The sequence below is a fragment of the Canis lupus genome, chromosome 32, assembly GCF_003254725.2.
Source record: "Canis lupus dingo isolate Sandy chromosome 32, ASM325472v2, whole genome shotgun sequence".
NCBI lineage: Eukaryota > Metazoa > Chordata > Mammalia > Carnivora > Canidae > Canis > Canis lupus.
The window spans coordinates 10,904,557-10,929,612 of record NC_064274.1 but is presented as its reverse complement, the minus strand read 5'-3'; the positions used below and the strand labels follow the sequence as shown (position 1 = coordinate 10,929,612).

Sequence of the window (25,056 nt, the reverse complement as noted above, 5' to 3'; positions counted from 1 at the left end):
TTTTCACAGTCAGATATACTGGCCCCACCATTCACCCAGCAATAAATCATCCGCGCACAAATCAGAGTCATTTGAGGCTATGTCAGCAGCCTTAAAATAACCTGAAAGTTTTTGTTGTTGTTAATGGAACCATGGCTTGGATGATCATTCAGATGTCTCCCAAATGATCCATAACATCTATAATCAAACCAAAGGATTTGTGCCATTTTTTTCTTTTTTGCCAAATGGAGGAATCAATCTCCTTTAACAAGACAAAGTAATTTCTCTCATCCCTTTTCTTTCTCATTCTCTACTATGTCCAGGATTCTGTCCTTGCTTTTTGGATAGCTGGTGGCGAACATTTGGTTGACAGATGTGTCAGCAAAGATAAACATCATGCCACCCAGACCAAGCAGTTCTTAGAAAACAGAATTTATGACAACACTGCTAGGAATTATGCTTAACTAGCTGGAGCTACTCCAGCTGAAATTATACATTGTCCTCTGAAATTACAAAAGTGGGATAAATTACGTTCAGCACAGAAAGAAGCTTCCACAAACCCATTGTTTTCTCCTTAAAGTGTATTTTGCCCTTGCGGCTGTTGCCACTATGTAAACAGGCATCAAAACTGTCTTTCAACCAAATGTTAGAATAATACATCTACATAGAGACACATTTTAGACATTTTCTCTTTAGGACAATTTGTTACGTGGATCCAATCAAAAGCCAAAAAGCTAAATATCTTCTCACTGGGTTTACCTATTAAAAATCTTGTATCATTTTCCTCACTTGCCTAAATTCTAAAGAAGTAAGTGGTTTCGTGTGGGTAGGAGATTCCACACAAATTTCCAGAGGCTATAGCTGTGGGAATAATAATAAACCAGAATTTGATCTGAGAAAATTTCTGAAAGAAGAAAAGCTGCCATGCTTTTTGTGCATTTCTTCCAGCTTGAGGAGTCAAAGCAGAGGAAAAAGGCTGCAGAGAGAGGGAGCAGTTCTCTACTAATAAGCCTATAATCTCCTCCATTCATTGCTTCCCATGATGCCCCTGCCGGCAACCTGCCAGACTGGCCACTGTTCCTTTTTTCTTTCCCTCTTATAAATCGCTTCTTTGGAAATTTTTTCAAATGCCATTACTCCTTTTAATTGAGAAGGTGATCAGAAGCAAGAGAACAAACAGTATCTAAAATGAGTCCTGTACTCCATGTCTTTCCTTATATTAAGTAATTGATACAACAGAATGTGCTAATAAAGTCAAATCAGTGCAAATAGAATCTGAATTTTGTACTTACGCCAAGATTTGCCTGACATCTGAGCATCCATAGCATCTGTCTAATAAAGATTTGTGGTAAATACCTGCTTATGGTATCGGACAGTTCATAGTGTTACCACTGTATCATATGACTGCTAGCAATAGTCATTTTTCATTGGGGTAACTTAACAATTCACAAACTATTATATATTATATATGCATAAACTTATCTTGATATTTCTACTCAACTTCACCTTGATAGATTCACAATTTGTCAAATGACAGGTAGATAGTTAATAGCAGAGTCAAGGCTTAAAGAGAGATCTCTTATCTCTAAATCCAGTTGTTAAACTTCTCAGTCATTTATCACTGCCTTCAGTCTTGCTAGAAATAGAGCCATCCCTCTAGTTGAAATAATACTCCATAGTTGTTCTTCTCTATCAGAATTAGTGTACTGTTTCACACAATTTTTGAATTAGTTCTACATTTAATTATCTTTGTATAAGATATTATGAGATTTTTTGATGGATATAAGGCTGCTACTGCCAAGAAAATAAACAAATATTAAATAAAAATTTATACCTTTTCTGTAATCATCAGTGAGTACTTAAAAGTTAACCTAAGAAAATGTACAGTATTATATCCTTTGGCTAATTTGACTTTCTGCTAAGCAACAGTTCTCATAATTATAAAGTATGGATGTTTTTTAAAAGTTTGAAAAGCACAGAAAATAATTCTAAAACTCTCAAAGAAGACTTTATTATTGCTCTGTTTCCTGTCTCTGCATATATAACTTTTTCTTAAATATGTTTGGGATTCTGTTTTAATTTAACATTATAATCTGGACATTTGTTTGTATTCTTAAAAATTTTTGAGACTATCTTTTAAGTGATATTATGTATGAGGCGTATTGCTACTAATAATGATAATAAAAGAGTAACTAGAAATTTTAAACATTAACATCTAGACATGAATAACATGGGCCAATTTCTAATTTTTTCAGACAAATGCAAGGTTCCTGTCTGATCATTCCAAACCAACTGCTGATTCTTTGAGTTCCATCCAACAAGCTGAAATATTAGTAACACCTAACAACACTGCAATCCCCGTGTTAGGGGTTGAAGATGCAGAAAATGAAAAGGAAATTGCAGTATCTATAGACCATCCCAACCATGAGGTAAAAGTAACATGGTTACACCATTATAATTTTAAAAGTTTCCAATTTACCTCATTCTCACTCATCTCAGCTTAATTTTTAAAAGATGATGATCACATCAACTGTCTCCAATCACCAGAAAAAAACTGTGAGAATTAGCGAGTTTTACACCTTCGACCAAGGTGCTATATAATCCTGTCAGTTCACAAAATTCATATTCAGGTTAAACTTGTAGTTATAGAATATACAGAATGTCCTATAGGGGTTTGCCTGATACTATGTGAAGAAAAAGAATAATAAATATTAGGTATTGGCTTGTGAATTATAAATATGATGCAAATATTCCATTATAATTTGTTTCAAAAGCAAACTTCTTTTCTTTTAAGGCTGAAAAATCTTCTGTACTAAAGTCAAAGGAGGAAAATCATGACGAGTCAGCAGATCAGGGGCAGAGTTACAGCCAAGAGCTTGGATTACAGGATGAAGAAGAAAGTGAAAGTGACTTAAGTGAGAATTTGGAGTATATGCCATCTGAACGTACATTGGACCTAAAAGAAGATATGGGTGAGCCTCAAAACAAAAAACTCTCAGAGAACATTGATCTCCTTGCTCCTAATATTAGTTCCATTGTAGATCCTAACCATCAAGAAAGCATCACAAAAACAGAAAAAGAACAAGAACAACCAATAAATGATTTACATCCTCAGCTGAACAAGAGCAACAAGCATAGCCAAGATGTAAGTGATCAAGGAAACGAAGAGCAGGACTCAAATATTCCCAATGGAGAAGGGGAAGGGGAAGAAGACCCAGGTGAAGTTGGTACCCACAGCAATAACCAAGAAAGGGAGAGAATGTTTCCCAAGGAACATTCTAACATCAAGGAGGAGGAAGACCATACCCAATCTGATGATGTTTTGGAAGAGTCCAATCAACCAACTCAAGTAAGCAAGATGCAGAAAGATGAATCTGAGCAGGGTAACCAAGAACAAGAAGAGGATAGTTCCAATGCAGAAATGGAAGATGAAACTGCATCAAAAATTAATAAACACAATCAAGATCCTGAATGGCAAAGCCAAGAAGAAAAACCTGAAGTTATCAGCGACCATGAGGAGATAGATAAAAAGACTGTTTCTGAGGCTCTGCTTGTGAAGCCTACCGAAGATGGTAACATCATGCCTAGAAATCATGGAGCTAATGATGATGGTGATGATGAGCCCAGACACGATGCAAGTGATGACTACGAATTCATCCCAAGTGAGGCCTTCATAGAGGCCGAAAGATCTCAGTCTATTTCCTATCACCTCAAATATGAAGAAGAAAGAGAAAGAGAAAGAGCACGTGAGAATGGAAATGTGGATGCCAGTGAACCTGGAGAATACCAAGGGGTGAGATTCTTTACAATGATGCTTTTCCAATAGAGTAGTTAGCTTTATCAAGAACTATCCATGACCTTTCTCTGTGCTCTCACAGTCTCCTATGCCTTTCTCTATCAGTACATTACTAAAATATATTAAAATTATTTATTTTCCTCTGCATCTTCATCACTAAGCTGAAAATACCTGTTTTATTTGGGTTCCCCTAGAAGCAGATCCTGGATTTTAGTACAGTTTATTTGAGAAGTTCAGGAAACAAAGAGGAGAGGAATATGATAAACAAGGAAAGGAAGCTAATCAAAGGTACATCATTAAACCGACATAAAACACATTGCTTTGAATTACCCCATTTGGAGAGTGAGAAAGCTGGGATATTTATACAGACTGAGAATTGCTAGGAGAGGTGTTAATTCCCCAGCACTTTCGGTCTGTCCTTTGAGCAGGCCAAATATACTGCCATGGTTTTTCAGGCACATAGATGCACATACAGGCAGTTGAAAGTGCCTGGAGCTCACTAGAATGATAAACTCTGACAGATATGAGGGATGGGAGACACTGATGACTACCGCTGTAATGTCTTGAGAGTAGATGCCATGTAATATTTAAGTTGAATCATCAATGTCTAAGAAAATACCTCTAACACAATAAGAGATCGAGGAATATTTGTTGATTTAGCTATAAAGATTAAGAATAAAGACTTCAGCTACAATCAATGTTTGATTAAGCAAACACACACCAAAATGATAATCAGGAAACTGCAGCAGAGTGGGAGTAAAGGAAAAGCATACTGTTATTGATTGTTTAATCATTTGGAGCTTTCATGCAAAACCCCAGCAGCCACCCACCAGGAGGACTTGACATAGCTTTTGGTGGCCAAGATCAATAGTAACTTTGATTACCAAGAACTCTGCTGCCACTTTAAGGTAAGAGTTTTATTACACTTTAGAAACCTGGTAAGAAACCTGGGGCACCAGGGTGGCTCAGTTGGTTAAGCACCCAACTCATAGTTTCAGTTCAGGTCCTGATCTCCGGATCGTGAGATCAAGCCCCATGTAGGAATCCGTGCTCAATGTGGATTGCGCTTGAGTTTCTTTCTCCCTCTCCTTCTGCCCCTCTCCCCCATGCTTGTTCTCTCTCTCCCTCCCTCTCTCTCTAAAATAAATAAATAAATAAATAAATAAATAAATAAATAAATAAATAAATAAATAAATAAATCTTTTTTAAAAAGGGACCTGGTAAGAAACCTTTATCAACAGCTTCATAGAGATTACTGATGGAATTGTGTCTTAACTATGGAATCACATGATAATACTACATTTCGACTGTTTTCCCAAATCCAAAGGGAAGGTTCCAGCTTTGTTCCCAATGTTAGTTCCAACTTTTATTGAGTAATCCCCAGAGATATAGTGCTGAATCCAGTTCAAGATACAAATGGCTCCTGTTCTCAAAGAGTTACTATCTCCACAAGTTATATTTGTCTTTTTGAGATCTGAAATGATCTGGGTATGAAACGCTTTGTGAAGGTATAATACAAATACGTAATACAAGTTATGTAGTAGCTTTTCCCCTAACTAGACTTTAGCTTCTGCTCTTGTTATTCAAAGGCCAAGAAAGCAGAGAGCTCACCGAATGAAGATGAAAGTTCATATGAAAACAACAGAATGGTGCACGATATTGGTGAGTAGAGACTAAGCAAACGACTTGTGATTTATCAAGGAGGAAATGGAATGGCCACATTAGGCTCTCCTCAGTCCATCATTTGTTGTTGCTTCACAGAAATCTTTTCCCAAATCCTCCTTAAGGAAATGCTCTTGTAAATTGTTGACATTCTCTTGGACACATTTGATATACAACTATGAGAAAACGTGTTTACAAACTGGAAATCTTGTAATATTAGTATGAAAGCTAGATTCTTTTTTTCCTAAATCCTTTTGCTTCCGAGAAGAATAATTCTACCTTATTCGATTTCAAGTCCATAACTTACTAATGAATTTAGACCCCATATTTAATTCAGACCTAATTCTGAATCACATACCCCAATCACAAACATTTTAAATTTCACCACCATAAAATTTTCGTGGCTTATTTAACTTATGATCAGTTTGGACAACCTTGAAGTGTGGACTCCAGACTATGGCCATTGTAAGCAGGCCACGAAGAGCTATTTGTTCTTTTTATGTTTTGTTTGTTTGTTTGTTCTTTTTAAATCCCCAATTCAAACTGCAGAGAAAATCTAAACTGTTGCGTAAAACAGTCTGATGCCAGAGGATCCCATTTGAACATTAACATATCCATTAAAACAGTTTTTAATATTTTCCCAAATTTTCTCTCCTTGATGAAAATGAATCTAATTATCTGGATGAATTTGAGATTCCACACTCAGTTTAGCTTTGCTCATGCTTCCTGACCAAATTTTTCTGTTAGATTCTTGCATGAACTTCCAGTGTAAAAGGGGACACATCTGTAAGGCTGACCAACAGGGAAAACCCCACTGTGTTTGCCAAGATTCGGTGACTTGTCCTCCTACAAAACTCCTTGACCAAGTAAGTATTCTACAAAATGGTCTTGAAGGGGCCCCAAATAGTGATTTGAATGAAAGTGGTTTGCAATTGAAATATGGGGGGGGGGGGAGACAGATACCCAGGTTATCACCTAAAACTTAAAATAATATTGAATAGGAAAAAATGCCAGCAGAAACAAGGAATTTCAACTGTGCCCTGAAAAGGTAATAATGGCATTGATCTCCAGAACTCATTTTAAAACTCACTGTATACTTGGAACATCTGCAGTTTGCATTCTACAGAGCTTATCTAGAGCTAGATTGTCAACACCCGTGGTATAATTTAGTTGTTTTTTTTTTTTACCCAATAAGACAGTTATGATTTTAATACCTTCACTTACCTGACCACATCTTTGGCACGGCATGGTTGATCAGTCAACTATTAGCTTTAAGGAGCAGAGTGTTTCCCCAATGTACATTCAGAAACATGAGCTTTTTGTCCTGCTTGTCTGTCCTAGGTTTGTGGCACTGACAATCAGACCTATGCTAGCTCCTGTCATCTGTTTGCTACTAAATGTAAACTGGAAGGGACCAAAAAAGGGCACCAACTACAGCTGGATTATTTTGGAGCCTGCAAATGTAAGAGTCTGCCTCTTTTGCCAACCACCATTGCTGAGAGGATTTGGGGTGAATCTCTGCGTATCTGAATAATATATATACATACTCATACATGCAAACAGAAGAAGGCTAATGTAGTTCTGAACCTAGGATGCTCATTAAAATCTATTTGAGAAACTTAAAAAAAAAAAAAAAGAATAACGCCCAGGCTTTAACTAATAAGAGATGGATTTCATTGGACTGGGTTACGGCTTTGGCGATGTTTTTTCATTTGTTTTTAAAGTAACCTAGACAATTCTAATGTGCAGCCAGGGTTCAGAACCACTATGATAATGTTACCACTTAGTAATTGAGACGAATCATTGGAATTTTGCTAAATTACTTATCCTCTTCCAATGTACATTAAGTCTCTGCCAAGAAGTTTTATGACAATATATTCTTCCAGAAGTTTTTTGAATTGTTTTCCTTCCCCAAGATACTCTCAATGGTGTTTGAATCTCCTTATCACTAAATAATTCTCCATATTAGCAGTGCTTACTAATATTTCCAGTTCTCCTCTCCTTCCTGACATACAAGAGTATTAAACTTCTCAGCCCTCTGGACATTAAATGTGGCCATATGAGTTGCTTCGTCCGATGAAATTTCAGCAAAAACCATCCATTTGAGTTCTGGTTAGATGTATTTGAGAACTAGTATATGGTCCTCTCTGCTCCCTCCACTTTATGTTGAGATGGTGGTGTCTTCAACATCCTGAGCCCAGTAGAAACTGCCGTGAGCAGGACCTTCCTGCCAGCTTGTATTGGACTTGAATGTACAACACAATGACTGTAGTTAACACTGCTGAATAGTATATCTGAAAGTTGCTAAAAGACTAGATCCTAAAAGTTCTCATCCTGAGGCAAAATAAAAATTTTTGTGACTTGATGAGGTGATAGCATTAACTAAACTTATTGTGGTAGTCATAGCACAATATATGGATGTCAGGTCATTTTGCTGTGCACCTTAGACTTAGACACAGTGCCAATGTCAATTATATCTCAATAAAACTTAAAAAAAAAACCCTTTTGTTCTTTTAAGCCACTGAGATTTAACATTATTTGTTACTGCAGCATAACCTAACTTCCACTTTTGTCTCTATTCTCCTAATAAATAGTTCTTGTGTCCTCCACCTCTAAATTCCAACTTTCTGATTCTAGAATAGTGATTCTCAGTCCTGTTTGCATTATCAGGTTATCTTTGGAACTTTTAAAACGTCCTGATGCCAAAGCTCCACCCCAAACTAATCAAATTAGAATTTATTTGAATGGAACCTGATATCTGGTATGTTTTTAGAACTCCCTAGGCAGTTCTGTTGTACCACCAGGCTTAAGGACCACTGTTGTGATGTGTGTGTTAAGTTTACTGTTATGAAGACTTGCCACATAGGATAGGAGTAAGACCCAAAGATTAAAATCTGTTTTCTTTCCTCTTGGAACAGCTATTCCTATTTGTACAGACTTTGAAGTGACTCAGTTTCCCCTAAGGATGAGAGACTGGCTCAAGAATATTCTCATGCAACTTTATGAGCAAAACCCTGAACATGCTGGATATCTAAATGAAAAGCAAAGAAATAAAGTAAGTTATCCACAGGTCAGCTACCTAAGTGTCTATCTACAGGTCCTGAGGAAAAAGGATGTGTGTGTTGTGGGGAAGAGGAGGCCTACCTCCCACTGCATATTAGCAAGAGCCCACTTTGCCGCTCCACACCTGCTAAGTTCATACGTACTAACAGATTAGTAGTGGTCACCATTCACGCCACAAGATTTGAGACATGGCCAAACCACCCAACTCCTACTCGAAGGGCAGCAGCCTGAGCAAGGACTCTTTAACTCATACCCTAGAGCAAGCCCTAGTTGAGCAAAGTGAACCTCAATTCAGCATTTATATATTCAGGTACAGATATATTATTTAAATTGGAACATCTCTTTTTCCCCCATTGGCCAGGCAGATTTATGATATAAGAGAAGTCCCCTACTTGCAAAGTCAGTAATATATTATGATTCAAAAGTGCAGAATATTTATTCCAGAAGTTCTCAGGGAAAATTCATTCATCAAATAGCTATTAAGTGCACCTTGGGTATCTAGAATTGATTTTCATGCTGGAGATAAAGCAATGAACCAAACAAAAATCTCTGCCTTTAGAAGCTCACATTCTAAGCAAAGAGACTCTGAACAAACACTGTACAGTTTAAAAACAAATCTTACATAGCCTTACATTTCAATTTTTTTCTTTAAAAGGAGTGAGTTGTGTACAGGGGGGTTAAATGCTTTATAGACAAGAAAAAAAAACTGCGCTAGAACCAACTAATTCATGTATATATCTACATATGCAAATATGAGATACATGTAAATATATAAACATGTAAATAAATATATGAGATACATGTAAATATATAAACATGTAAATAAATATGTAAATATATGTATAAGATATGTCTGATGGGATGAAACATGCTATGAAGAAAAAATTAACAAGAAGGAAGCTGTGCATTAACTGTGTCAGATGCTGTTTACAGATGTAGGATGAGGACTGAGTTGGCCCCTGATCTGCCATGTGGTCATGGTCTGTGGTGACTACAGAGTTGATCTTGACAGAAGCTGTTTCTGCAGAATGGACAGGAGAAAAGCCTGAATGGATAGTGTTCAAAAGAGAATTAGGAGGAAGGATGTGGAAGCAGCAAGTATAGACAGTATTTTCATGACATCTTGAAAAGTGAGATGGGTAGCAGCTGGAGGGGAATGTGAGTTCAAGAGCCCCATCTACCAATGGGAGATGGTAGAGGATGTTTGTACGCTTCTGGTAGTAACCAAGTAAAGAAGGAAAAACTGATGAGGAGTAGAAAAGGTGCCCAACTGCCATTGGGTGCTCTTGAGGAGATAGGAAGGGTTAGGCTCCTGAGCACCAGTGAAAGGTTGGGCTTATATTCAGAGCACAGGAAGTTCATCCATGATAACAAGGAGAGTAGTTGGTGGATACGGCCATGAGAATGGGTAGAAGTTCGTTCTAATTGCTTCCAATTAGTTCATGAGTAACATCAGAAGCCAAGAGTTTTATATGCATTGCCCAGAAATAATCTCTGTCCTCTCTCTTTAATACATCATCATGAAGGCCTTGAGAGCATTAGATACAAAACAGGGAAATTTTAATGGGGGTGGCCAAGTGGTGTTACACCATGACTAAACTGATCCTGAGCAGACCCTGGACAGAAATACACAGAGAATTAAGAATAGAGTATGCCAATGGGGGAAAAGCAAGACTTTTTTTTTTTTTTTTTTTTACTAACTAATAATTTTGCTTACGTCAGTTTAGCTCCTTTCATTAAAACATTCTCATACTATGATGAATAGTACCTGGTTAAAAGAAAAATCAAAAAAGACTCAAACCTCTTCTGAAAACCACACTTTTTTTTAAATTTTAGCTGTTATTCTAGGTAGAAATAAGAAAGTCTATTGTGTTGATTAGAAAGTATTTCATTTGGCCTTATATGATGGCCTGGGCTTATTTTACTGTCATGTCGCTATTACTCAAGTGAAGTTTAGCAAGTGATAATGTCATTACCCTGATTCCCTGATGATATTCTCCCTTCCTAATCCCAGGTCAAGAAAATTTACCTGGATGAAAAGAGGCTCTTGGCTGGGGACCATTCCATTGACCTTCTCTTAAGGGACTTTAAGAAAAACTACCACATGTATGTATATCCTGTGCACTGGCAGTTTGGTGAACTTGACCAACATCCTATGGACAGGTAAAAACTCTTTGCCTTCCCATTACTAGATCATCTCCCTCATATAATGTCTTAGTTATCTATACAAAGATAATTCTAAACAAATTTAGGAAGTTTTCCAGCTCTGATTTAGAACACTGAGATCCCAAACAAATGTGGGTAGGTGTCTAAACACAAAACTGCTTTGAAAATAACAGAATATGGCCACATCATCATTCCCAAGTTTAGATGTTAGGACTCAGAGACTCCTTCAATTTTTTCTCATCCTTGATGCTAAATTCCTAAGATAATCCGATTGGCCCAACTTGGGTCAAGTGCCTACATCAGGAACAACTGAATTTGGTCAGTGGATAAGAGCCAGGTTGTACAAACATAATTGCTGGTGGGAGCATCCCTATAAATTTAAGATGGTGGGAGGATACTTCCCAGTGAGGAAGAAAACTTTGTGACATCCTAAGTGCTATCTATCTTACCCATTAATAGTTTATTTCATTTGCAAGTTTTCATGAGTGTACTATTTATTTGGCATACTTAGCAATAATCTTGTGGAAGAGAAATGCCTTGGTTATCCTAAAAGTTAACTTTGATATACAAGCTACTCATTAACATACTGCCATTCACTTTATTGCAGAGTCTTGACTCATTCTGAGCTTGCTCCTTTACGAGCTTCTCTGGTGCCCATGGAACACTGCATAACTCGCTTCTTTGAGGAGTGTGACCCCAACAAGGATAAGCACATCACCCTGGAGGAGTGGGGCCACTGCTTTGGAATTAAAGAAGGTAAATTCATCACCAGCCCAAGAAGAGGGGTGTCCTTTTCTCCCAGAGATCCCTAAGCTCTGCAGCCCTCCTAGGGAGGTCCTGCTGTGTGCTCAGATTGAAACCTCAAGACAGCAAGGGGGCAGTATCCCAGGTAGGACTCCTTCAGTGCACATGCTGTCATTGCAAGGTTATTTCATTTTTCCCTTATGATATTCTGTTTTCAAAGGGTAACAGGTGGGAATATTTAGAGGATACTACATTGAGGTCTTAGCAGTTGGCTAAGCCTAAGAAAATGTCAATCCAGAGAGCTGTGCCAGATGTCAGAAGGCTACCCTTATGACGAATGAGGGATTTTATATACTTTCTTAACCTCAGTATTAGTCCACACTTTAAAAAATCATATATAAAGAGTAAAACAGCAAGTCTGATTTTGCCAGTGGAAGATATCAGAAAAATCTTAGAATTCATTACTAACTCATTAAAGATTGAGCCTCTTATCACAAGTTGTACCCAGGTATTATACCTTTAATCCACACCGCACCTTCAGTGACAAAAATCATCATCATCATCATTATCATTATCATCATCATCATCATCATCATCATCATCAGAGGGTTCTTTATTTACTCCTGCAGTACAAGATCTAAAATTTAGACATTTGTTTTGCTAGGTTATGTCTTAATATATTTCCTTTTATTTTCCTAAGTTAAAGTTGATTTTTATGAGCAGGCGTGTTTTTAATAAGCATGTTTTTTGAAAGATGTTCAAAAATGAGCAATCAGAACTGCTTGCACAATGTAAATCAACAGTAGACATCAAAAGCAGAGGTTTCATATTTATGTTCACAACATACAAGTAGGATGAATGTACAGCCAATCAATAAAGAAAAGTAAGTTCATCAAAGATCAGAGTTTCCCAGAAAGAGGCAACCTGTGTGACTTCACTTTTAAATTATTCTTTATGGTATGTAGAATGCCTTGAAATTAAAGAGAAAGAGCTAAGAGTAGGAGGATTACTTACTTATTGATAGTTAAGCAGAAAAGGTTAGTTCTTTTCCTCTGCAATATCATTTTGTGAAATAACTACAATTGTAATGAACAAAGAATGTGTATTTTTGCAAGCATTGAGTACTGTACATTGGTTACCTATTGCTGCATAACCCATTACTCTAAAGCTTAGAAGCTTAAAATCTCACAGTTTCCAAGAATCAGGAATCTAGGAGTAGTTTACTTGGGTGGTTCTGGCTTGGGATCTGCTCTAAGGTTGCTCACATGGCTACTGTTGGGAGGTTTCATTTCCCCACTATGTGGTCCTCTCCATGGGATTGTTCACAGCATGGCATCTGGTTTCCTCCAGAGGGAGTGATCAGAGAGAAAATTAAGAGTAAGCAAGAGAATCCAAGACTGAAGCTAAATGTCTTTTATAACCTGATCGCAGAAGTGACATACATCATTTCTGCCACATTCTGTTGGCCAGACAACCCTGCTGTAATGTGGGAGGAGCTCTTGGAGACTGGCTATGACATACTGTGTGTACCCTCTTAGCACTGATAGGAAATTAATGAGCTATTGAGACCCAGACCTGCATAAATAATACCACTTTTCTTCCTAACATCTATTCTATAAACTCAAATATATTCCTAAAAATGGCTAAAACTATCTTTTCTAATTCCCATGTTAAAAAGGACAAAGTTTGAGATCTAGCAATTTCTGGGTAGGGTCTTTGGGTTTTCCACATAAAGTATAACGTCATCTGTGAAGAGTAAGTTTGACTTATTCTTTGCCAATCTGATTGCCTTTTATTTCTTTCTGATGTCTGATTACTGAGGCTAGGACTTCTAGTACTATGTTGAACAGCAGTGGTGAGAATGAACATCCCTGTCGTGTTCCTCACAGGGGAAAAGCTTTCAGTTTTTCCCCCATTGAGAATGATATTCACTGTGGGCTTTTCATACAGCCACTCTGGAAAACACTATGGAGATTCCTCAAGAAGTTAAAAATAGAGCTACTCTATGAGAGGTATTTACCCCAAAGATACAAAGGTAGAGATCTGAAGGGGCACCTGCACCCCAGTGTTTATAGCAGAAACATCCACAATAGTCAAATTATGGAAAGAGCCAGATGTCCATCAAAAGATGAATGGATAAAGATGTGGCATATATATAAAGATATATATAAAGAATATTGTATATATACGATACAATATTCATATATAGTATATATACAATTATAGAAAATGTATATATACATTGGAATATTGTGTATACATATATTACATATATATATATATCATGTCAAATATCTGTTTGACATGAATGAATAGAACTGGAGGGTATTATGCTGAGTGAAATAAGTCAATCAGAAAAGGCAATTATCACATGGTTTCACTCATATGTAGAATATAAGAAATAGCACAGAGGATCGTAGGGGAAGGGAGGGGAAACTGAATGGGAAGAAATCAGAGAGGGAGACACATCATGAGGGACTCTTAATTCTAGGAAACAAACTGAAGGTTGCTGGAGGGGCAGCAGGTGGGGAAATGGGATATCTGGGAGATGGGCATTAAGGAGGGCACATGATGGGATGAACACTGGGTACTATATGCAACTGATCATTGAACTCTACATCTGAAACTAATGATGTAGTATATGTTGGCTAATTGAATTTAAATTTTTAAAAAAGGACAAAATATACTGAAGTACAGCCACCCCACTCCGTCTACTCCACCATTATCAAAAGGCAGGAAACTAGCTGGGACAAGACATATTTAATGCCCTTTAATAAAGCTTGATTTTAAGGGAGTGATATTGGAATAGAGGCCATTTATTTAAGGAAACCAGTTGTGCTTCACTGTTCTGAAACTTCTGGCAACTTCTCAGCATGTAGTCTCCCTCAGGCTCTGTCTGGGAGGAGCAGGAAAAGCTTAAAGTTCAGTGACTCGAAAAGCTCCTAATGATCTTGTTTGTTCACTGTGGTTTGGCCATGATGACATTTTGAAGAAGGGAAAGAATTATCACATAGTAAACCAATAAAACAGATATTTAATATTCAGTCAGAATAAGTAAACAAGTTACTGCTTTGGGATGTAGCTAGGGAAAACAAAACAAAACAAAATATTTCTAAGTATGCCCCTCCTTCCCTCATGGCTGAGAAATCCACAGAAAGACCAGATAAATTTTAGCCAGTGTTTTCCTGAATTTTAACGGACTTTTATCTGAGCTAGATGTGCTCAAATATTTTAGCTCTGTCATTAACTAGCTATGTGAATTAGGGCATACCACTTAACCTCAACAGGTCTCATCTTCCTTAGGTGTAAAAATGAGTTTTAATTAAAAGGTGGAGGAGTCTTATTTAGTTAGTGCCTGTGACATACCATGTATTGACATATATCCATATTAATCGTTAGAAAGACCTTCCAAGTGAGACCAACAGGGCAAACAAGTCAGATCATCCTACTAAACCGATTAAAGGCATTATCCTAAGAGTACTGGAAGATCATTAAAGTATTTTAAACAAGGGAGCCAATTCAATGTATTTGTATTTTAAGAAAGATTCTTTTGGTTATATTGTGGAGTAGCCAGAGAAGAGTTGAGAGGACGTGTGGTAAGTTCAGGCACAGCAGATGAGTTACAGTGGAACTAGGGCAGTTACAGTGGGGAAAAAGAAAAGGAAACCTATTCAATATATATTTAAAAATATGAACAAATTCAAGATATATTCAAGAATATAAACATATTCAAGATGTATAGAAATAATAAGATAGCGTTTGCTAGGAAATGTGTAGGGGCAGGGAACAGACAGTAGAGAGATTGAGAGAAAGAGAAGAATAACACCCAGGTTCCCTGCTCAGGCCAGGCGGGTAAACAGAGGAATGAAGATAGAAAACACAAGAACAGGGGATCCCTGGGTGGCGCAGCGGTTTGGCGCCTGCCTTTGGCCCAGGGCGCGATCCTGGAGACCCGGGATCGAATCCCACATCAGGCTCCCAGTGCATGGAGCCTGCTTCTCCCTCTGCCTGTGTCTCTGCCTCTCTCTCTCTCTCTGTGACTATCATAAATAAATAAAAATTAAAAAAAAAAAAAAAGAAAAGAAAACACAAGAACAGAAGCAGATTTGGGGAAGATGATAACTTCTGCTTATGACGTGTTGAACTTTTAAGTACTTGGGAGACAATGTGCAGTTGAGAGTTGAGTATGTGGGTCAACTTTTCAAGACAGCATTTTGGAATTTAAGTACATATTTGAGGATTATGAGCATACAGAAAGTAGTTAGCACCACAGAAGGGAATTACTTCCCTGAGAAAAAAGTGTTGAGTTACATGGAAAAGGCCCCAGGGTTGAACACCAAGGAACAACATCTGGCTGGTAGCTAGAGGAGGAAGAAGGAGTTTATGAAGAAGAATAAAAAGTCTACTGAAAGGAAGGAAGAAAACAGCATAATGCCATGTCAAAGGAGGTGTTCAAAGAGGAGGAAGAGATCACAGTGCCAGATGCTGTTGAGATGCCAAGTAAGATAAAAGACTCAGAATATTCCTTTTACATAGAACTAAGCATATCCTGGGTGGCCTTTGTAAGAGCAGTTTTAGTGGAATGGTAGAGATGGAAGCCAGATTCTATAGGCTGAGAAAGAATAGATGGGAAAAGGTAAAGAGTGGCTGTTTGAAAGCAAGGTAGAGCTAAAGAGGAATATAAAGTTGAAGGAAAGATCTATGAGGATAAAATAAGGTTGAGCATTCATTCATTCCTTCATTCAACAGAGGTTTACTGATGGTCCACCTAGTGCCAGGCACTGTTCTCAAGGCTAGATATGCAACATATTTAAATGCTAATAGGAAGGTCCCAGTGAGGAAGGAAAGGTTGAAGATGTAAGAAAGAAAAGCAAAAGAGGAAAATTAGAGGAGAATTTCTTAGGACGGAAGACATCCTGGGCACAAGCAGGATTAGCCTAAAGACAACAGGAAGGACATTTCTCATCCAAACAACAGAAACAAGGCAAAAAGTATGAGCACAACAATAAGTAAATTTACAAATAATGAGACTAAAATGTCCATTTTATAAATGAAGCCATTGTTCAAAAGAAATATGCCAAAGTTCATAATCTTTCCAACGCTTGGGCAGACTTATATAGGGCAGGAAAATTACCTGGTGTCCCAGACAGGGTAGTAGTTAATATGAAAAAGAAGCATGACTTGAAGTTTCCTTCAAGTTAATCTGCTTAAGTATTTGTTCAATAATTATTGAGTGAGGGTGGGCCATACTGGTGGGAGTGGTCTTATATCTGCATACAGTGCTACTACAATACCATTGACTGTATTCCTTACTCCTTAACTTTTATCCCTGTGACTTATTCATTCCATAACTGGAGGCCAATCTGTACCTCCCACTCCCCTTCACCCATTTTGCCCATCTCCCCACCCCCCTCCCTTCTGGCAACCATCAGTCTGTTCTCTATATCTGCTTTTTGTTTGCTTATTTGTTTTGTTTTTTAGATTCTGCGTATAAGCGAAACCAAATGGCATCTTCTTAAAAGCTTCACAGGTGATGCTGATGCCGTACCAGGGTTGAGAACCATCCTACAGTATAATTAGATGGTTTCTCTAATCCTCTAGCTCTGACATTATTTGTTTATATTACTACTCTGGCTATTTTCTAAAAGTGTGTTTTGTTTCGTTTTTGTTTTTTACAGAAGACATAGACGAAAATCTCCTGTTTTGAATTAAGATTTGAAAGAATTCAAACATTCCAGCATCCTCCTCCATTTCTGACCACTCCTGAAAATATATGCAGCCACAATACTTGTAGATTTATATTTAGCAAAATGTTTGCATGTCTGAGAAGACAATGAGAGTAATTGCTTGCTAACAGTGTATGCACCAAGCATTTAACATTAGCTTTGAAAATAAAACTTTAAAATTAAATAAAGTCAACATATGCAAAATACTGTGTGCTCTTTGTGAACAAGAGTTTTAACTCATCCCTCTCTGCATCCATTTATGAAATACTAATTATAAAACTTGAAGAAAACACTACATTCATTTTGTTCATAATATCATGTACACTTCAAGAAAATGGAATAATGTTATTTTGTTTTTAATGTGCATTATTTTCAGTATCTTAATGTCCTAATAAAAATCTAAATCTAACTCAAGTTTATTTCCAGTCATTTATTTAAACAACTGCATGTGAAAAACCAACTCAGGACTCACACTTCAAATGAAATTAAAACTACACTTCCTAGACCTATTACTAAAAAAAAAAGGGGGGGGGCGTGGTTGGGGGAGATGTTTCCTATGGGAAACAAATATTCAGCTGTTAAATGGTAGATGCTTATTAATGCCCTTTGTTGCAATGTAAATTTAAATAGAAAAAATTCAAGTGCTTCCTACTAAGTTAAAATAAGGATAATTATTATGCACTGCTTGATACAACTAATTCTAACTTTGGTGCAGCTCTCCATGTATGTTGGGGGAAAGGGAGGTCGTGCAAAATTTCTACACATTTCATGTCCTCAAAATAAAGATAATATAAAGACAACACAGACAACAGAAAATTCTGAAGTGTCTTAATGTCCAGTGTAGTCAGAGGTAAATATTACTCAATATATAAATTAAATATTACTCAATATATAATGTAAATTGATAGCAAGAAATCATTTCATAAGAGAAAATTTGTGTTTTCATTTGAACTCTTTCTTCTTTCATAACTATTAATAGTAAAGGCTAGATAGCAAAAATAATGAAACATCATAATAGAGCTTTTTCCAAGATCTGAAGCAAGGCAATGAAAGAAACTGTCGCCTTCTGTACGCTACTTAACAATTATTTAAATGAAAATAAAACAGTTTTGTGTTACATATTTTCTTATCTGAAATGAAAGATGTCAATGCAATTTTGTTTATTTTTTAAAATAATAAAAAATGTGTTGTTGTGGTTGTTAAGAGCCTTGGTTGTGATGCCGCAGGGAATTTCATCTGCAGGAACTTATGGAAAAGTTGCTTTTTATCAGAATAATTTTCTCTGATTAACTTCAAAATTGTTTTATCTCTTTTCTTAGCTCTGTGAGTCACTTGTTCTTAACCAGATCACATCACATCAGTTATTTCTAAATAATTGAGTTCAATTAGATTAATCAAAATCTAAGTATTTATATAATTTTTTCCAACTAGGGATATAATTTTAAACTATTCCAAAATTCAGAATTTTTTATGTGTGACTCCAAAGATATGTCATGAGAAATCTTAACTAATGACGGTTATAAATTTATGAATTTGTTAGGAACACTGAAATTATATTTGGAGGTATTAAATTACCATTTTGAATGTTTTGGAATAGTGAAAAGTGATTTTAATTCTAAAGACATTACCTGTTTATTTAAAATGTTTTTTTTTGTTTATTTTAAAATGTTTTATTTGAAAATTAAGATCATTTTGCAATAACAAATAATATTTAATAATAGAAAATTTTAGAACCTTGAATCTTTCTGTCCACTGTCTCCCTTGTATATTGCTGCCCTAGATGATATGTTATAGATGTAATTTAATATTCTTGGTAGTCACAACTTTTAATTGTGATGTGTTTGTGATAAAGACATTGCTCTAATCCCAACCAAGGAGATGAAATTATTCTCTCAGTCACCAGTCTTTAAGCCCTATCTCTGTGAGATACTTTAGAAGTTGGAGTCCTAGTCTGAAACCAGTTATTCAGTTTAGCTTTAAATCTTGTGACTCATATTGCTCATGACCATAAAGGCATTAGTAATATGCCTTAAATACTAGATGGGCATACAGATTCTAGAAGATCACACTGCTCCTTGACTTCGTTGCTCCGAGGGCCATTTGAAGCAAAGGTAATTTAAAAAACATACGGTATAATCTGGGCTGATTCTATTGAACTAGGTAAAAGAATGTAAAATTTTTTCATGTTGGGTAACTTCATGATTTCTAACAAGCCCACTTATGAAAAAAGAAAATTCAAAGGTTTGGATCCAAAAGGAAGAAAAATATGAAAAAGAAACCTGAAAAAAAAAGAGAAAGGGAGATAAGTTGCCTAATTCAGGCAAAGTAAAATTACATGAAGCTAAATCATAGTTGAGTATAAAACACATACAAAGTAGTTGAACAGTGACTTTTATAAAGAGATATACCTTGCTTCGGATGCTGAGGGCAAGTCTTAATAAAAATGTAATGAATTTGATTATTCTTCCAAAATTCAATTTCAGTGGTTTGGTTTGAAACCCACATGGCAAGTTAATTTGAATTAAATGTGATTTAAGACCATAAAAATGTTTGCTTTCAGAATCTTCTGACCAGTAATACCACATTGATTTGCTTTTTTGAATGTATTCATATTTACTCATATTGTGCTATTCTCTGCCAACCCATTATGCCTTATAAGATTTTTTCTCTATTGTTTTCTTCTTGAGGAATAATTGTCAATAACAGCATCCAGACTATGTGAAGGTCTCTAAGTTTCACGTGGGTAGAAGCTCAAGGTGGATTTATTTATTTATACATGCTTAGTCCCCAATATTAAGCATGATGCAACACTCGTGTTTAAAGATTGCTGGGTAGAGGTCACAAATTCAAATAACTTCAGGGTCTAAACAGGTATAGGTTGAACTGTGAGATTATAAGGAAGAAGAGGAATTGTATGCAATGTTATGAGCCAGAGAATGCATGTCTTGTCTAAAGGCATTCAAAGTTTTTTAAAGCACTGTTCTAGGCTTTCAAAACCTGAATCTGGAGGCAGAATTTAGCCTGACCACTATTGCAACACTTCTAACTAAACAGCTTATTTACAACAAGAATAGGACTTAGAAAAAACTAAAAATGATCTTCTAATCCTTCGATTCCAGACTCTTCCTTCAGAATGAAATTTCTCATTTTAGCTGGCCTTTTGAGCACTGCCACTGCTCTGCCCATTCCTGTGAGTACACCTCCTCCATTTCCACTCTATTTCCATTCTAGGGATGGTATTTCTGGGCTAGGAGGCCTTTCCTGTATCTTTTCACTTCACAAAAGAAAAAGGTATAGTCCAGGTAAGTTGCAGAATCAGGAATTCATCACTGGTCCTTAGCCCTTGCTCTTCCCAGTACAAATCGCAGTCCTACGTGCCATCTGCCAACTGGGTGACCTTGAGCAAGAAGCTAACCCATGGCTTCCCAGTCTGTAAAATGAGTCATAAGAATGACCTCAGAGTAGTGCAAAGATAATAAAAAAGCACATAAGTCCTAACTGGAAAATAGGAAGCTCTCAAACTTAGCAAAATAGAACTCCCATTCCACAGTGACCTAGGATTTAATTATGCAGTTTGAATTGAGTTCCATTTACAGTATCCTTATCCCAAACTGTCTCCTGTTGACAGCAGCCATGCCTTCTACATCTATACACATGAGATCTAGGAGTGTCATCTGTGTCAGTTATAGTCTGACTAAGTAGGACACCAAGTAGACAAGAAATCCTCTTTCTAAGAGCATTGTGTAACCAAAGAGCTTTCAAAGTTTGTGTTTGGGGAAAAAAATTAAATTTACAGTTCTATAACTCCCTTCACTTTGAACTTGTAGATATTGAGAACTAAACTGAGAACACTGTTGATTCAGAGATAAAGAGGCATGGAACATGTAGTTACTCTTAAGAAATATAAATAAAACCAGTATTTGGAAGTAAGTTTAAATGCAAGAAGTACACCTTCTAAATCACTGGACAAAATTAATTTGACCTTTCCCCATTAGATATTCAACTGTTTTTCATTTCAGAAGTGAAGCTACCCCACTGGTGGGTGTACTGCTCAGTAGTGGGCTGTTACCTATTCTCATAAAATGTCTTTGTAATGAACACTGTATTGCCATACGTTGCTTCACCTTGTTGCTGTTGTCGTTTTACAAGCTTGAACAATACGGAGGAGGTTCCAGTGAACAGGTAAATTTCTAGTTGTATTTTCAAATGCCGTATTCATCTTTTTAAAAGTTTATAGTTGTCCTGAAATTACTGACATCACGTTTCTTCTTACAGAGATTTGGCTTTTACCCACCACAAGGACCACCGTTTTTTCCTCAGATCCTGTTTCCGCCTCCTCCACAACTGCCCTTGGTAAACATGGGTTTGAAGAATCTCAAATTACAAAAATATTTATTATTTAGATGATGGATATTAAATTTCCCAAATTTTCAGACCTGAATATGAGCTTTAAAAGGTTGCTAGGCATCAGCTATTCACACCCCCACCCTGCACAGCTTGTGATGGAATGTGAGAAGTGGCTAACAAGTTTTCTCCTTTGAATATTCAGTGACTTCTTCCAATGTCTCTCTACACCTGCCATCAAAAAAGTGTCCATACTGAGTTCCTTTGACTATAATGAGCCTAGTTGCTCTTCATGAAGAAAATACTAACCTCTTTTTACTATCTTTTTCTAAATCATCTTGCTGCTTTTTTTCTCAAAAGTTTTTTTTTTTTTTTTCAGCTTTCTGTAACATTTTCTCACAGGTCAAACAATACAATTATTTTGCTCTTCCTGTTAGATATTCTCCAGTCTCTCCTAATATCTGGATTCTTATAACATTTTTAAATAAAGGCCAGAAGAGTGCTAAATACATAATAGAATTTCCTTCACTCTCTATGTAATAGTTAATTGGTACAGACAAATAACATTCATTCAATTAATATTCACTGAATGTCTACTGCATGATGGGGTCTCTAATGAGTGCTTGAAATACAGAGACATGAGATAAGTTCACAGTCAGATGAGAGAGATTCATAAATGTAAAAATGTAATTTGATGAGTGCTTCTAGATGCAAATACAAAGTTGGCTTAAAAAAAAAAAAAAAAAAAAACAAAGTTGGCTTAGACTGTGGACCAAAGATGTCTTTCCCAGAGGAGACATTATCTGAGCCGGGTCACAAGGGATGAGGAGTGGGTGAGGTACTACAGACAGAGGAAACTGCAAATGGATGGGATGGACCTGAGAATGACAGGACCATTTGGGAAAATGATCCGTACCATGAGGCTGAAACACAGATTGGAGACATGTTAAACTTGGACAGTCCTTAAGCAATGATATTTTGAAAAGTTCACACACATTTTAAAACAGCATTTTGCTTAACTTCTTGTCTACCACCTATCCTTAAAATAAACATGATTTTGCCTAATTTGAATTTTATATCTAAATGTAATAAACACCTACCATTCGCTTGTATTTAATTTCAAACTGTTATTTCTCAACGGTAAGTAGGCTTTTGGAAATTTGTCACTGAAGTTATAGTCGTTAATGGAACAGTCTTTCTTTTTAATGTTTTCACATATCCTACTTGAATAGCCACTAAATTTCTACCTGCATTTATCATTAATTGCTAATTTTGGTTCTAGTCAAGGCTAGAAGCATTGTTTACCTTTGTTTTTTTGGCTGAAATTCAGTAGGATTTGGTAATGCAAAATCCTGAAGTTTGGGGTTATAATTAGAATGTAGGAACCTCTGTTAACATCTTATATAAATAAGTCTGTATGGCAACAAAGAATCACTAGAATTTGAAATGGAAACTCTTCCTTCCACTAGATGGCAGAGTTGTATTAAAAAGCCGGCAAAGAGTAACCTACTGTTGAGAAACTGGTGGCTTTGCAAGAACTATCAAATACATAAGACAGATCCTTTGATTTTAGATTAATTTAAAATCCATTAGTATCTAAAGCTCCACCAAGTAGAAAGTGGGCTCCCTAAAAGCTTATATAATTGCTCAATAAATACTGGATGGATGGATGGATGGATGGATGGATGGATAAATGAGTTAATGAGGGAAAAAAGCTAAAATAAAACTTTATTTTATTTACTCCTCCCCTTTTCCTCCCCTTTTCTTTATAGGTTCCAATTCCTATTCCTTTGCCTTTTCCTTTTGATCCAAATCAGGTAAGTATACTTAATTGTGCTTTAAGAAAGTACTTAAATGAATGCAAAACAAAAACTTGAAAACTCTTTAGATTTAATTGGAGAGAAACCTGATACCAAGGATTAATAGCCATCATTCTCTTTTGGACCTTCAGTTATTGATATTTTTTCTATTTTGAGTCATTTACTGTACAAATCTGATATACCCTTGCAAACTGAACGACCTAAGACCTAAAACTTTCCTTGATCATGTGGAAGGAGCCCAGGAAACTAGTAGAAAAAGCAAACTGCCATTTCATAGTTTGGAGTGATCTTGAATTCCTTTGAGACTTACTTTCTTCTAGAGTATAAAATAATGAAAATGAATGATTTATAAAGTCCATTTTGCCTCTAAAATCTTATGGTTATACCTGACATTAATGGGGGGGGGGGGGAACATTCTTATTGAAATGGAATCTGTCCTAGAATCCTTTGAACTGGATTTAAGATAATGGTCATGTTATAAAAGGATTAAATTTCACTTTGACAGGATTTTGCTGAATGGAGGGAAAATTACATATGAGATTGACTTAATCACAAATCAAAAAATGTATATTATAACATATTAATACTAAATTCTTTCATGATACTACTATTACAATGATGGGAAATGACATTACTAAAGTTTTCTCTCATAAGAAGTCATCCTAAAATATAGTCTTTTTCCAACCTAGTAAGCATAAGTTTAATGATCTTTTCAAGAAGTCCCTACTTTGTTCGGAGACCACAAAAGAAAATGTGGAATGTATGCTTCTAGAGATAATAGGTTTGTGGAAGGAGTTACTTCAAATATTAGTGAGTATGATTCTTAATGGCATAATTTTAGAAATATAAGAATTCTAAAAAGCATGTTTTCATTAATCAAGTTAATATAAAATGTATGAAGACAAGATAAACAAAATGCTAAATTACAACTCTTTGATTATGTTATTGTCCTTCCTTTATTCTAGGTCCTGACACTTAATGATCTTATAACGGTAAATATATCTGCCCTGTTAATCTACTAAGTTCATAAAAATACATTTAACTTCCTATGTAAGATAGGCCAGTTCATCATGAAAATTAGTATCTTTATTCGTCTACATTTGGAAACAAAATCAAGCACAGCTGTTAAATTCAAAGCAAAAAAACAATCTCAATGCATGTAGACAGTTTTACATTCATTATTCAATTCATCCAAACTATAAATTGACAACCTCTTCCATCACTGATGAGGCTGAAAATGAAGAGTCAAAAGACTTAGACCTACAGAATAAATTGCTTTAGGAGAAATAAAATAGACTTGATTATTTGTTCACTAACAAAGCATTGGCATAAACACATAATAGATTAAAAATTATCCAATCTAAATTCCAACAGGTAATATTTTTTTAACTGAAATACACACAATTAGACTTTTTAATGAAGCCTTTTAGCGATACATTATTCAGAAACTTAGTTTATAAAAACTCAGGAAAAATGAGTGGAGTTACGAAAGAGAACACAAAAAATTCCATTTCCTCTAAAAACATGCTTTTCATAAACATTTTCTGAAATCAAGACACATCTCACAATAGATACACATATTTATTTAAAGATATCATTTTTATTTAACTAAATGGTACATTTTACAATTGGTGATATCTTAGAATCAAGGATATGCATATTTTGTAAAAATGTCAGAAACTTAGACCTAAATCATTTGTATGCCTGAGAAAAATTTTCAGAATTTGAGACCATTTAAAGCCAACTATCTTAAGGT

At 36.0% G+C, this 25,056-nt stretch overlaps 1 protein-coding gene across 10 annotated transcripts in view; it reads left to right on the top strand.

Moving 5' to 3' along the window:
- Nucleotides 1-17,550, top strand: part of SPARCL1 (SPARC like 1) — a 122,660-nt gene extending 105,110 nt beyond the window's left edge. For 6 of the 10 annotated variants that reach the window (XM_035709578.2, XM_035709577.2, XM_025425313.3 and 3 more), the window contains 9 exons: nucleotides 2,235-2,408; nucleotides 2,774-3,772; nucleotides 5,365-5,437; nucleotides 6,185-6,303; nucleotides 6,779-6,899; nucleotides 8,356-8,492; nucleotides 10,515-10,663; nucleotides 11,274-11,422; nucleotides 17,089-17,550. In XM_035709578.2, the coding sequence (XP_035565471.1) occupies nucleotides 2,235-2,408; nucleotides 2,774-3,772; nucleotides 5,365-5,437; nucleotides 6,185-6,303; nucleotides 6,779-6,899; nucleotides 8,356-8,492; nucleotides 10,515-10,663; nucleotides 11,274-11,422; nucleotides 17,089-17,117 (1,950 nt within the window). In that variant the 3' untranslated portion in view covers nucleotides 17,118-17,550. The remainder of the gene's footprint in view (nucleotides 1-2,234; nucleotides 2,409-2,773; nucleotides 3,773-5,364; nucleotides 5,438-6,184; nucleotides 6,304-6,778; nucleotides 6,900-8,355; nucleotides 8,493-10,514; nucleotides 10,664-11,273; nucleotides 11,423-17,088) is intronic. The other 4 variants (XM_035709579.2, XM_025425318.3, XM_025425320.3 and 1 more) reach the window with 1 other exon arrangement.
- Nucleotides 17,551-25,056: the final 7,506 nt, after the last annotated feature.